This window comes from Trachinotus anak, unplaced genomic scaffold (genome assembly GCF_046630095.1).
Source record: "Trachinotus anak isolate AG129_WGS33_773 ecotype Australia unplaced genomic scaffold, CSIRO_AGI_Tana_v1 ptg000009l, whole genome shotgun sequence".
In the NCBI taxonomy this organism is placed as follows: domain Eukaryota; kingdom Metazoa; phylum Chordata; class Actinopteri; order Carangiformes; family Carangidae; genus Trachinotus; species Trachinotus anak.
Window position 1 is genome coordinate 7830242 of NW_027273860.1, and position 14332 is coordinate 7844573.

General features: G+C 42.8%; 1 protein-coding gene across 3 annotated transcripts in view; it reads right to left on the minus strand.

Moving 5' to 3' along the window:
* The window catches only part of plxdc2b (plexin domain containing 2b), a 92917-nt gene that overhangs the window by 72177 nt on the left and 6408 nt on the right, over window positions 1-14332 (minus strand). Inside the window, exon 1 of one of the 3 annotated variants that reach the window (XM_071484972.1) lies at window positions 13471-13920. The exons of 1 other annotated variant lie outside the window; for it this stretch is intronic. In XM_071484972.1, the coding sequence (XP_071341073.1) occupies window positions 13471-13564 (94 nt within the window). In that variant the 5' untranslated portion in view covers window positions 13565-13920. Of the gene's footprint in view, window positions 1-13470; window positions 13921-14332 lie in introns of those variants that run through there. One more of the 3 variants, XM_071484973.1, reaches the window with a different exon arrangement.

The following is a 14332-nucleotide window of genomic DNA, read 5'->3' on the forward strand; positions in this document are numbered from 1 at the left end:
TTGAGGTCTTTCCTTGCTGCGAGAGAAAGGTCAAGGGTCGAGATGAGGGATATGCTATCATACTGACTGCCTGCGCACTGGCTCACTCTGCTTTTCCACTCTCTGACACATTTATATTTACAGAGAGAATTCCTTCTTACCTCTCAAAACATGCATGGCAGTGACATTATCCTGTAAAGCCCTGAGCTAACCAAGATAGCCAAAAGTATGTGGACCACCTTGTCCTGGGGCTGTTAAATCCTCATATCTTAACAATACAGACATAGAGTCAGGCCTTCAAACGCGCGTCAGCTCGGTGCAAAGAAACAAAGCTCTCTCCTGTTTTTTAATGAGGTGAGCGTCAGACAGTGTCAAGCAAACAAGTTCACCCTGGCTCAACTTTTACTGGACAGCAACATAATATGAAGTCATCAGTCAAAGCGCTGCAAAGGCCAAACAAAGCTTTCCAGCTGGAAAAACCTGTCTCTGAATATTATAAACCTGTGTGCAGGGTTTTAGCATCTGATAAGCCTTCAAACACATTAATCGTAACCATCACTCCAACTGGACTTCCAGGATTGTATTTCATGACTCACTGGTATCTGAAGCACCACACACCCACAGATGCAGCCACTTGTATTGTTGTAATGATTTTTGCTGAGTAAATGCCTATTTATCATCCAATATCAGTGGATGATAAGCGGCTGAATGGGTTTAAAATTTAATTCAATTGATCTTTGTCACTTAAATCAAATCAGAGCCACACAGAAAGCTCAGATCATCTTACTGATGATCTGATTTGATGCATCAGGATGGAGGTTTTACTGGATTATTAAACAAAATGTGAATTGGTATTTTAATGGCTAAATGCAACAGTGGTCCCTTTGTTTCTTGCTTTCTCTTTTAGCTGCCTTTCTAAATCATTATGATGAAAACCGACTGATAAATTGTGTACTTCATGCATAGCTGTACTTTCCTGTATTCATTATTATTGATTACTGTCTGTAAGCCAAATTGTTCCTCTGGGACATTAAGGCTTTACTCTACTCTGACCGGCTTCCAAAATCCTGTGGAAAGTCCTCACAGAAGAGTGGAGGGTGTTACTGAGGCACCCATGTTTGGAAAGAGATGTTGGAGAGTAAAACACAGGTTTGTGTGTCCACATACAGTAGGTCATGTATTGAAAATATACAAATATTGGCTTGTGCACAACTTTTATCTCCACAACTCTACTATGGTTAGGAAAAGGAGGTAGATTTGGTGCACAGACCCATAGAAACAGTCTTGTGAGTCTTGCTATTTTGTAAGGCTGTGACATTGGTTTCTTGGTGTGACTTTAGTATGATATTGATTTCATATCCTTTTTCTTCAGGTGCAAACTCAGTGTTATCTGTGTGGTATTGATTTCCAGACTCTTCATTAGCTCGGGCTGGCAGCGGGTGAAGGACAGGCTACACAACTAAACTCATGTAATGGATAGAGACTCCTAAGGCTGTTCATCTTCTACTCAGCCCACATGTATAAAGGAAACTGGGCCAGGAGGAGAAATTGAATTGAAGAAACTGGGTGGGAGGGCGCATGACAGACAAAATATGAGAGATAGACTGGCAGAGGAAAAGACATGACAAGACACGAGATGAGACATAAAGGGTTTTCTTTCTCTCCACCGCCATGTGCTCCAGGAAGAGCTGTGAGATGTGAGAAGAGAGGCAGAAAGGCTTCGGTTCTCAGCTGCAGATTACCGTGACCTCCAGCTTATTAAAAACACATCCCCAGTCGCTTGCTCAGGGTCAGTCTGGACCACCACGTAGCAGCACAGGCGACAGGCAACCAATCATTAGAGTTTGCTGACTAATCACACGTGACACGGGAACGTCAACAGGAAGCTGGGAAATCAGCAGCAGGTAGGAAGAGTCTGAGACCGACAGCTACTGATGGCTCGTTGTGCACTGGCTGCTCAATAAGCTGAAACAGAGTCAGGACACGCACAAATACACACATGCATGCACGTGGAGACAGAGGAATTCACAAACACCGAAACAGAGCATGTACTGGCCCTGACCTTTCAGTACACCCAACAGTTCATCCGTTCAGTCCTAATTGCTTGCAGAGATGATGTTCGAACAATAAAAGGCAGTATTTCCCTCAGCGGAAGATCTGATGATTCTTCTGCTATGATCTGAGCTCATCCTCTGAACCACTGAGGACAAACACACAAATTCACTGCATGTGGTTCTACATCCGCTAACACAAAAAAGCCCCAAAGCAGCTTTACACAGTAAACATATAAACTTCATTATGCTTTCAGGATAATGCTGGATTTTACTCCTTTTGACTAATTTCCTCCTTCTTATTTTTATTCTTTGTAGATGATTCTCCAGTGGTTTTGTTCAGTTGAGCAAATGTCACTTTAAACAACACTTTTTCAAAATCATATCCTATTCAAGTTGGCACTGTGGCATACCCACAGTACGTATAATCCCTAATAAGCATCAAAAACCATGGAGCATCTCTAAATGCTCTGCTCAGACCAGAACTGTCAAAAGGATATTTTAATAACATTAAGAATGGAATAAGCTCCTATTAGTAGAGAAAGGCAATGTGACATTGAATGACATGTTAAAAATCATGTTATGTCACAAACGCCAGCCCACTCAGCTTTGTAGCAGCAGGAAAATGAAAGATTATTGAAGAACTGAGAAATGGGTAGGTGCCTTCAAAAGGAAAGCAGCACGTCCGCCAGACATTTGGGGCAGAATCATGGCAAGAAAAGGACATCAAATAACTCATTTATATTCATATCGCCACCTCTCATTTTCAATTTTGGCTCCTTGTCGATAGATGGGATTTTCAGGGAATATATCACTGGTTTGGCAGTTCTCTGAAGAGAAGGCATTTCATATTTGACCCCCATTCAGCGTGTGCTGGGAAGCAGATCTTTCATTCTATCAAGCCCAAAACAAAACAGGGGGGAAAATTTATTGCATCACAGAAGTCAAATTACATCCCCAGAACTCTTTATTTATGACTTAAATAAATGTGTTTAGATGAAGTTGGGTCGGCAGCTAGCGGGTCTAGTGCATTGGCACCTCGACCACCTCCAGCCGCTGTGATACCAGAGGCCTTCGGGTGAATGGGGAGCCAGCCAGACATTTAATCAATAGCTGGACCTCCTCTAGCCAAGACACATATCAGCTTTTGGTAGCTGTGGGACTCCAGCGCAATGATAAACCCTCAACATGCAGCATATGGGTTGAACAATAACAGCAAAATGAGGCTGCGTTGTTCAAGTCAAGTCAAATCAATTTTTATTTATATAGCGGAGAATCACAACAACATCACATACGAAGCAGGTCTGAACTGTACTCTTTATAATATTAATTACAGAGACCCAACAATTCCCACCATGAGCAAGCACGAGCAAGAAGCAGAAAGTTTGAACTGGACCAGACTCGAGGTGGGCAGCCATCTGCCTCGACCAGGTTGACAGAGGAAGAGAGAGAGAGAGAGAGCAGGAGTAAGGAGCATAAACATTTTCTGTTCTTTCCTTTGTACAGTGGCCCTGAGGTCCAATAAAGAACCACACAACATTAGACCACAGTAACAAAATAGAATCCACAAAATCATTTCACAAAACACATTGCAGAAAACATAACATTTCAGAAAACACAACAAAATCGACAAAATTGAAAACACATTTTAGGAAAATGTTGTTTTCTATTTTGCTGTTGTAGTTCACAGTTTTGTTGTTTTCTGAAATGTCACTGTGTTTTCTGTGTTTTGCACCTCAGGGCCATCTTACTTTTATGACCCTTTAGGTAAACATCTATCAGTAACAGACCCCAGAGTGTTGCTCATACCATTTGCATGGTTTTATATTGTCCACTTATCGTTGGCTCCCACCCCACCTGTTTGAGGGACGAGCACATTTATGACCTTTGTGCATTGGTATGAATAACATATTCATAATTAAACTGCTCACACTAATTTATTTGCTGTCTAATTAGTGCATTCTGGGGCACAGGAGACAAAGGCCTTTAAATGGGAGTCAATTACCACTTTACAATGCGGTTAGCGATCCTCTCACCACCTGACATAAGAGCTTTTTAATGGTCACAAACACTAAGAATTCCCTTCACAACAAACACCATTAATCACTTTCTTTGGACAGGACATCATTAGCTGATGAAAATGACTGTAATTTAATATTTTAATACAACACCTTGCTGCTGTAATACAGCGCAACAGTCCTAGAGAGGTGACTTCAACAGGATAGGCCCAGGTCTGAACAGCATTCATTCTCAGTGACACTCAGTGAGCAAACACTGCATGTCAAAGACAAGACAAAAGACCCATCAGCCTAAAGGAATTAAATTATTGAGAGCCACCCTCCGTGGGCAAGGGGGAGAAAGTTGTTGCTCATGAAGTGACAGCTATATCTTGTTTGTCAAAGAACACTGAACAGGCAATTCAAAATATCCCAAACACAAACAGACACTGGTAGAAATATTCATACCCAGTTATGTACATAAACACTTGTATTTAATAGAGATTCCACATTAGGTGGTCAGGTGAAGACTTGCTCACAGAGCAAAACCACAAAAATTGATGGACTCTGCCGCTTAAACTGATATGCTATTGCCCTCTGACTCATAACATGTTCGCTTCGCCACACCCAGACTTCCCTTGATATCAGGATGCTTGTTCTTGCCAGACAAGAAAACAAAATTAAATCCCACAGTCAGTGCAGGACACACCAGTGGATTAAGACTTTGAGTGTCTTGTTACTTGGGCAGAGCATGGGAACTGCTACCAGTCTCCCCACTTTCTCTGACTCACATACAGTACACTCATACAAAGGCTGCTGTTACACCTTGCAATTCATCACCACAAAGACTCAAAGCAAGCCTTTGTTCCTGGCTCTGTGCTGAGCTCTGAGAGCAACTTTCAGCTAGTAAGCATTGGCAATGAGACACAAACCTGAACACCTGGCACAAACTGAACCTCACGTACCAGAATCACTTGTTGATTTTTTTTTTTTTTTTCTTTGGTCTGGCTCACATTTGTTTAACCAAGCACGTTTGATGGAGTAAGAAGAAGAAAAACAAGTGGTAAACAGGACAGAGATGAAAATGTGCTGCAAGTGCAAGTCCCAGTCTGAATGTGCTGCCAGCCGGCCTCCTGTTTACAGCTTCAGGATGAGCTCAGCAGTGAGTTAAAAGGTGCACAGCTGGAAGACACTGGAACAAGCTTCTCCCAAGCTACATGCTCCAAAACAAAAATCACCCTGACCTCCAGAAACCTCTGCTGGCTTCTGGGAAGAGTCCTTTATCCTCCCATTCCTGGCAGTCCTGATTTCTGTAGGGTCAAGAGATGAACATCAAAGCCAAGCAAAGCCACCAGAAAGCCTTTTAGATGTATTACAAGAGCTGTGATGAATCTTCATGACTCATTTGAGGAGTGAATTAACCAAAACAAGTCAGAGAACAATTTTGACCCTTCTCTTTCCAACACATACTGTGAAGAATAACCAAATTTAGCACCCAATTTAGTTCGCAGTGGCTTCACTGCTGAAAAATCTGAGTCACTTTGAATTTCTGTGGCCGTTGCATTCAATCCAAATGTACATGAATTAATGACGTGCACCAGAAAGGCACGTCACAACAGCAGTAACCAGTTTTCAAGTTCCAAAGATTTACTGTCTACGTGCAAAATAGATGTAAGGTAGCAAACATCTTTGATGCAGTCATCAAAGTCACAGTCTATTCTCTGCCTGCTCATGCAGAAATACACTTGTGGCTGTAAACCTTTTCATTTTCACCCCAAAATGCTCCGGCCCATCAAAGTCTTGCAGTCTGTGTTGCGTTGTGAAAAGCCGTTGCCGTGGGGCATACTTGTTCTTTGTCAGGATGAGTTTGGTGTGGAAAGGGAAACTTCTGGACAGGGGACGTGGAGACACTTTCCGGGCACAGTAACAAAGGCAGCACTGTTAGACCTACAGCAAGGAAAACACATCAGTGTCTGCAAGGGTTCACTTGGCACGGTTCAAAACACCGTTTGAACATACTCACAGCACAAGCAGACATCATGGCATAATCATTGCAAAGGCTACTTGTTACATCTGGCGCGTTTAATTTAGAGAAGGGAGCAACTGCATGTAATAAAACTGTAATTGATGGCTTTGCGAGTGACAATGCTATTAACATGATAAACAGACCTATAAACAGGTCAATCTGGGCTTTGGTTAAGGGTCAGGTTAAATGTAATTGCTCTCACTTAAACAAATGAAGGTGCTTTGCATCTTACTTGTATAATACACCAAAAACCATTGGTAAAAGAATCACACAAGCACAGCAACTATAGAGGTATATATTGTTGACGATCTAAACATCACTGCCAGTGGTGCTTGGCAAATTTACCACCCGACATTCTTAGTAAAATTACTGAAACAATCTTTGATTGAGTCCTTGAATTCAGACATAAGTGAACAAAAGCAGACTTCTCATTTCTAGCTGGCGACTGTGGATTCTGTCGGCTGAAATCACTGGCAGATTTTAGCTGCAGCTATCTAGCTAATTAAGCGAACATTAGCTCCTACCGTCTACCACTGACTTAATAATGTTTCCAGCTGACTTATTTAAAAAGGAGTCTTGTAAATGCATTTGATACATGTGATATTGTGCGACGGCTAACTGAATGATGCTAAAACTTCCTTGTAGAAATAAAGGAGCATTATTAATAGCATTGTATTGCTGTGTAGTCTATAGTATATTATTATTATTACCCATGGCCTTTTAAGCATGCACAGTTACTATTATGGGTAGTTAGCTGCACATTTGTAGTCTAAGTCTGAGCAGACAAGCACACTGTGTAATCAATCCCCTAGACTTCTGATCCTGTGTTTTTGGTTTTGGATGGGTTAAAAAAGACACTATACAAGAGTATCAGTCTTACTGTAGCCGCATACACACAACTTCAACATGTGGAGAAATTCACTTAACAAGCACCAACAACAAAAAAAAAAACATTTTTCACAACTCAGTTGTCAAGAGGCCAGTTTTTCAGTTTTTCTTTTATGGAATGAAGAGAAACTTCAGAAGTATTTCCATCAGTACTTGGTATCTAGAGAAGTAGGCCTAAACAAGACTAAGAATTTGGCCAATCCTCCACTGCTAAATTTCAGTCCTAACAGCATAAAAAAAAAAATAAAAAGGGTAAAGAAGGGTAAGGAAACAACATTTAAAAGAACTGTATTGGAACTGGCAGAGAGGCAGACTCTGATACAGACTGTGAGAGAGAAAACTTTCACACACAGTTGCACATATGGGCAAAGGCATCTAGCAGCATGCCATAAACCCCATGAGTGACACTCGCTTTTGTGGGACAAAGCCAAGCCGCTGCTCCTGCCGGGCTCAGGATATGAAGCCTGCTGCAGGGTGGGTTGACAGGCTCCTCTGCCATGTGGACACCTTATCTTCTTTCAGCGTGCCTGGACAGCCCGAAACACCACGCTCTCTCCTCTCCTTCATGATAGCGAAGCGTGTAACACTTCGCTCCCCTTTGGAGAGCCGCTTCTTTCAAATTTTTTCAGCAAGCGCATCAAATCCTCAGCTTCGTTTCATCATTTTGGTGCAGGCGCCGCGTGAAAAAGCAACAGAAACCACACATAATTTACACATTTGGAAGGTCTGGTTTTTGTTCTGGCGCACAGTTGCAGTATGGCCACCTACAGAGGTTTGTGCGGTGGAAAAACTGCCCCAATGGAGGTAAAATCAAAGTGACTCATCATTTTCTGAAATTGTTTGAAAGGGCAAATTCATCACAGTGTTTTAACACCTGCTAGTGATTTCTATTTGTCTTGCTCTCCCATAAACAACAAATAAGAGGACTAAATGATTCTGCAGCAGGTCTACAGTGTATCGAGCATGAAATCACTCCATCTGTGTTTCACATCATTACTTATTCGAGATGCTTTAACAGCTTTTAGTCAACCTTTTCCACCTTAGCTATTTAATGCTTTTATACCCATAAAATTATTCACAGTGAACTTTGTCAGATACCACAACAGTAACTTACTGGTGCGTATCGGTCTTATAGATGCTAATATTAAATCCCTCTGGGGCCTGCTGTAGTTCAATGAGTCACTCAAACGAACCTGCATGAACATGAACTCTGCCATGTTAGAGAAATATGTTCACCCATGTGTCCAACAGTCCTCAGCCATACAGGCTAGACGAGACAAAAAGTTGTAAAACTTTGCATGTGACCCGTATTCACATGGATCCGATTAGACAACTTCAAAGGAAAAATTCACCCAAGAAAACTTCCACATTGTGCACACTGTTGGTTTTTGGTGGTGTATTGGTTTAATTCCTATGGATAACAGCAATGATATTTCCTATGCAGCTTAAGTCTCGTTCAGTCGGAGTGACTGAATCTAAAGAGACGAAGGGAGAGAGGCTGAACATCAGATTTTGGAGTCAGTACATCACATCAAACAGCTACAACAGATGCCCTACTTTGAGCCAACATATTATTTTTACACAGAAAGAAGTCCAACATAAAAGAGTCAGTCATTTAGAAGTGCAATGATTGATTGATTAGTGGATCTAAAGGATATTAGTTTACAGCTATTTTAGAAATCAATTAATCAATTTACTCGTTTAGTTCAAGCAGAAATATCAAACATTGGATAGTTCCAGGTTGTACAGTCAAGGTGAGAATTTACTGCATTTCTTCCTCTTACACCATAGTTAGTTGGATATTCTTGAGATTTGGACCATTCACTGAACAAAACTGAAGATAATGAAGTATTTTTCTGATGTTTTACAGACCAAATGAGTAATCAAGAAAGGCAGTCAAATGTGCCATCATCCTTTATTTTTCTTTTAGCATCTTATGTCACAGTTTCACTTTCAGTCAAACTAAGAGTTTGGACCACCAACCACTATGTCCTGACATTCCTGTCTTATCTTGTTCTTAATTTGCCCTCACTTGCATTGAGGGTAAATAAAAAAATCATAACAAAAGCACATGAAGCAAAAACTAATCAAACTATGTTTCTTTTTCATGCATATTTGACACAGTGGCAAATTACACTGACTGATTGTAGCAGTAAAAGAACTAACTGATGATCTACAGTGCTAACAACCGAGTATCCAAGGGAGAAATTACCCTTCAATGCACCTACCATTCATTCTCGAGTTTATAATCTATGCTGTTAATCATCACTCACTATACTGTAGAGTGTAATATTTTTGTTATTATGCTACTGTAATTACCCTCTCTTGCGCCGTGTGGCCAGTCTGCACAGACGGAGAATTGTCAATTTCCATAAGCCTCCTCCCTCTGCTCATACGCTCCCCTCCTGGCAAAAGAAAAGGCAACTCCTCCCACATACATAAAAAGCATTTTACTCATTTCCCTCTCCAGCTGATGATCTAGCCTCTCCTCTGGCAGCATCCTACGGCAGAGTCAACAGGAGGAGCAGATAACAGCCTGACTCTGGATGATGCTGTGGTCGACTGGCAGCTTTGTAATCATCTGTGGAGAAGGGATGATTATCACGAATGGAAAATGCTTGTCATGTCTCATTAAGCCGCTGACATCCAGATATGTAACAAGGCTGCTTTAACTATCACAAGTCTCCTGCTCCTGCCGGTGACCTTTTCAAACTTGCTTGACGGACAAGATCCACAGTTTTGCTGCTCTGAATAAACTAAACAAATCACACAGAGTAGAAAATGCCAGAGAGTGATTACTGCGACCTCGAGGATGTGATAACTCTGGCAGAGCACTGCAACAATTAGAAGTGAAGGATCTTTTGAACCACATGAAAGACAATGAGAAAAAGCTAAAGAGGAGCTTAAGTGCACTGAGTTTCATTAACTAGTGGCCTCTTTGCTCTTTGTCTCTGAGCCTATTGAACTCCAGCCTCTCAAGCCATCAGACTGAGCTTCTTCCCGGACTAAAAAGAGGCGGAGCCGAGCGACGGGGGCCGGGCGTGACTAATGCAGGAGCCCGGTGCTGCTGTTGCATGCTTGTGCGGGGGGATGACCCTGCCTCCCTGCCTCCCAGCCTCCGCGATGTATGGCATGGCCCACTCTCGCCGCATACAGGGCAGCACAATAACCCCAGTCGCCGCCACCCCACCTTGTCTTTCCCCCCTCCTCATACCACCCCACCCCCGTCATCCATTCATGGCAGCTCCTTTCAGCAGGTCATTCAGACGGCCAATAAAGAGGCTGGCTCATTCTGTCCGTTCTGAAATGTGCAATGTCAGAGAGAGAAGGGAGGGTGGGGGTGAGATTCCAAGAAGGCTTACAATCTCCTCACTAAAAGCAGACTGAGCTGCTCCTCCCATTTCGTTGGAGGAACTTCTCTTCAGACAGTTTATGTTGGGAATCACCCCACTGAGCATGACAAAGAGAGGAGAGCAGCATGGCAGCATTCGTCATGAAAAGAGAAGGGACTCCATACAGTTTTGGTAAATCTGAATCCAGGTCCGAGTCTGCTTATGGAATCCTTTTAAGTAGTTTGTTTGGTGGCAGTGCTAATTCTCCAGGTGGTTACCATTAAACCACTGCAGAAGAAGAGGGCGCAATGAGATGACGTAATTAAAGAGAACACCAGTCAAACCTGAAATGAACGAAAACAATGTAGAAAATATGATGGAAATATGGTATTTATGTTTTTTTAACTTAACAGGAGGAAGATGGTCTCATTGCTCCACACAGAGCTGATGTTTTCGTCTGATGCTAGTTTTCCTCTCGACAGTGGAGCGGAAACTTCAGTGACGTTTAAGTCACACACTTCACTAAATCTGTTAACATCACACTTCGTCGTATTTCAATATTTTTGATTCACCAACTTTACCACCACAACGAAGCATAGAAACTTTTTTTGAGATATTTCAAGTTTTTTTGAATTTCCAGCATTTCCTTTCAGGTTTGTTAACACAAAAAATTTAAATGGAAATGTACCTAATATTGCTGAGTTTTCTTTTTCTCTGTAGACACCTGTAGTGTCAGAGAAGGCAACAGTGACTAACCAAAGAGAAATTGTAAATTAAAGATTCAATATGTGATTATCAGCTATCAGAAGCCATCTCTAGTCATGAAGGTCAAACTCTTTGCGATCCAATCTGCATGTTTCTCCGTAGCTCACACTCACATTATGAACACTCTGTGGTTGTATGACTGCAGAGGCAGCAGCTAGCAGTATGATGGATGAGGAGACGTTCATATCACTGCTTCCTGTGAGCGGATTAACCCTCAGTCAACCTCCCGGAGCAAGCAAAGAAACACAACTGCAAGCATCCACAACGAATGAAATTCCACACACAACCACAATCTTAGCACATTAACAGCCCTCAGCGCAGGCTTTTAAATCAGACCACATCATTACACGAGGCAGGACTTTCTCTCTCACGCTACTGCTCTCGCGCTCTCCTTCTTATTCTCCTATCGCACAAGCAGACACGCTCCAGACTCCAGTGGAACATCTCTTTTTCCGCTCACAGAAAAGCACCGGAGTGCAAATTAACCTCAAAATCAGCCCCATTTTTTGTGAGTGTGCCACTGGTGAGTGTATCACCGGGTAAACATCACAGAGCCACAGACTGAAAGCTTAAAGAAAAAAAGAGCAATGCACTGAGCTCACAGGATGTTGTGTAATTTCGCCCAGATGTGCTCCACAGCTCATCAAACTAATAAATGCAAGGAGGGAAACAAATGGTTCAACCAGTTCTCAAATCTCCGGCTTTCCTGGAGCTGCTGAGACATTTTCAGAGATTCTGAAAGCTCTTTCAGAAGAGAATGGTACATTATATCTTCCCAGTGGACTTGTGGAGGCTGGAGGAGTCCACCTGTGCTCTATTAATACAACCCTATCTAAGAAAGGAGAGGGGCTGCTCCATGCAGCAACACAAGAGTGGAGGTCAGTCTGTGACAAGGGAAGCACCTCACCCAGATGTCTAAAAATACTGTCCTACATAGCGGTGCAGTGGAGTTTAACAGTGTCCAACTCATGCAGGAGATGGAGCAATGAAGCACTCTGGGAGGAAAATGCCCTTTTTGTTTATGGATGTTGGTGTTTTGGAGTTTTCCCTCAGTCTGCAGAAACATCTAAAACAAGCTTTATTCTTCTTTTTTCCATTTGAGACCAAAATTCCAGGCTGTGCAAAGGCGAACAAGCTGTTGTATTCTGCTAAAGCAATAATGTTAAATGAGCCAGAACGCAGCACAGCCCCATGAGACAAACTGGACTCATAAATTAGACTGAGTATGACTGTGTGAAACTCAAAAGTGCATGTATATGTGTGTTTGCATGTGCCTCATCTCCCTCTCTGTCTCCCAAGCTGAGCCATACATTCCTCTGTGGGCTACAATCACACACACACACGCGCGCGCACACACATACGGGATTAATTTACAGTCACTGTCAGTAGACCAACATTTCTCTAACCACTATCTGATACGTGATGAAAATTCGCTGCCAGCAATAAAAGCCCTGGAAACAAGAGCTCGCCTGTATGCACAGAACCAACGTTGGCATTGACTTATTCCATCGTCTGTCTGAGGCTGAGCTGTGTGTGTGTGTGTGTGTAGATTTGAGATTAGAGTGAGACTTAAGGTGCACACGTTGTAGCTTTACAGTAGGGATATTGTTCACACTGGAGTTTTCATCCTCCAGTGAGGACTGTCTCTCATAATCAAGGACATCAAGAGAGACAGAGCATGCAGGAACTCAGCATCTCCTCTGCAGGACTTCTACAGAGGAGCCACCTGCACTATTCAGTGGTTTCTGATCTCAGATCTTTTAAAAGTTGCAGAACAGGATGACACTTCCAGGTTACGAGATGTTGCAGGTCATAACAGATGGGAAACAGCGAGGAAAAAAAAACAATCTCGCACATCAATATGCCAGAAGACACAAAAAGAGACAGTTTAAGATTTTCATATGCTTAATTAAATGCCTGACTGTTTTCACTGTACAATATACAGCACTGATCAGCACAGCCTTGGGGAATTGCATGAGCAAATATGGAAAAAAGCACAGCAATTAACTCAACCTCTTAACTGTAGTGAAAATATGATAATTAGAATCAAACAAAGTCTTTGATCCAGCCAGAAACAGCGGAAGTTAGTGGGTCATGACAGCCTCATCTGATGATTCCTAAAAATAAAATAATGGAAGTAAAAGAGCCTTCAGGGTGTATGTCTACTGCTTTTGCTGCACACACAGAAACTCTGCTTTCATTTATACCAGATAAACAGATGATTTCTGCTGCTCCAAAAGCTGCAATCTGAGCATAAAACAAAAAAAAAAAGTCATTCCCATGCAAAAGCAAAACACTCCACCTGTCTGTGTCCCTGTGTCCTGCCTGTTCTGCAGAGCGACTTCTGCAGGGACCTGAGTCATTAAGAGGGGGGAAAAGGAGCTAAACTCACTAGTCAGGTCTGGGGTAGTGGTTTAGGTGCTGGTTCTTACCGTTACTGGCTGGGATCTGGACTCGGACCTTCCCCACACACTGCAAAACTAAAACAACTCCAACGAGCAGGTCAACCGTCTTGACGCCCGCCATATCCAAGTCCCGCCGCTGATTCCTCCTCTCAATATCCCGGTCGTTTTAGCAGAGGGGTCCCGTCTCCGTCGTGCACCGCTTCCCCCGTGGACTCCGTGACTCTCCTGCCTCTCCTGCTGCTTTTAAAACGGAAACCTGCCTGCGCTGCACTCGCTGCTCTGAGCTGTTTTTGTTCCAGCCTGCGCCGCTCTGCGCGCTCCTGGAGAGTCACGGCGCTCGTCCTGACAGGTCCCCACCTCCAAAACCAACAAAACTAAACAAAACAAAAAGAATGACAGAAGGGAAGAAGTTCACCTCTTAAAGGCTCGTCCCAGTTCCACACACTGGTCTCATCCCATTGGACGGAGGTGCAGTGTGTGTGAGTGTGTGTGTGAGAGAGAGAGAGAGAGAGAGCAGTAGGCTAATGCGCTCCTGGAGAGGACAGTGCGCTCACCCCCGTCATCAACTCCTCAGGGCCAATGGCTCTTCCTCTTCTGCTCCTCTGATGCTCCGTGTGTGCAGAAGAACCTGGAGAGTCAGATGTCGCTTTGCTTTATCGGCACCTTGTCTGACAAGCAACACATGAGTGATGTGGGAAGATGTTGGGAGCAGGGAGGCGACTGGAGCTGATGTATATTCAGGATATTTAGAGTTAGTGTGGTCCTAGTTTTTTAATTTTAGTTCAGTTTGTGGATAAGATTTTGGTCATTTATTTTTTGACTGTCCTTATGTTGTTTGTATTTGTGACTGTATCTATCTATTTATCTATCTATCTGTCGCCTCTTATCT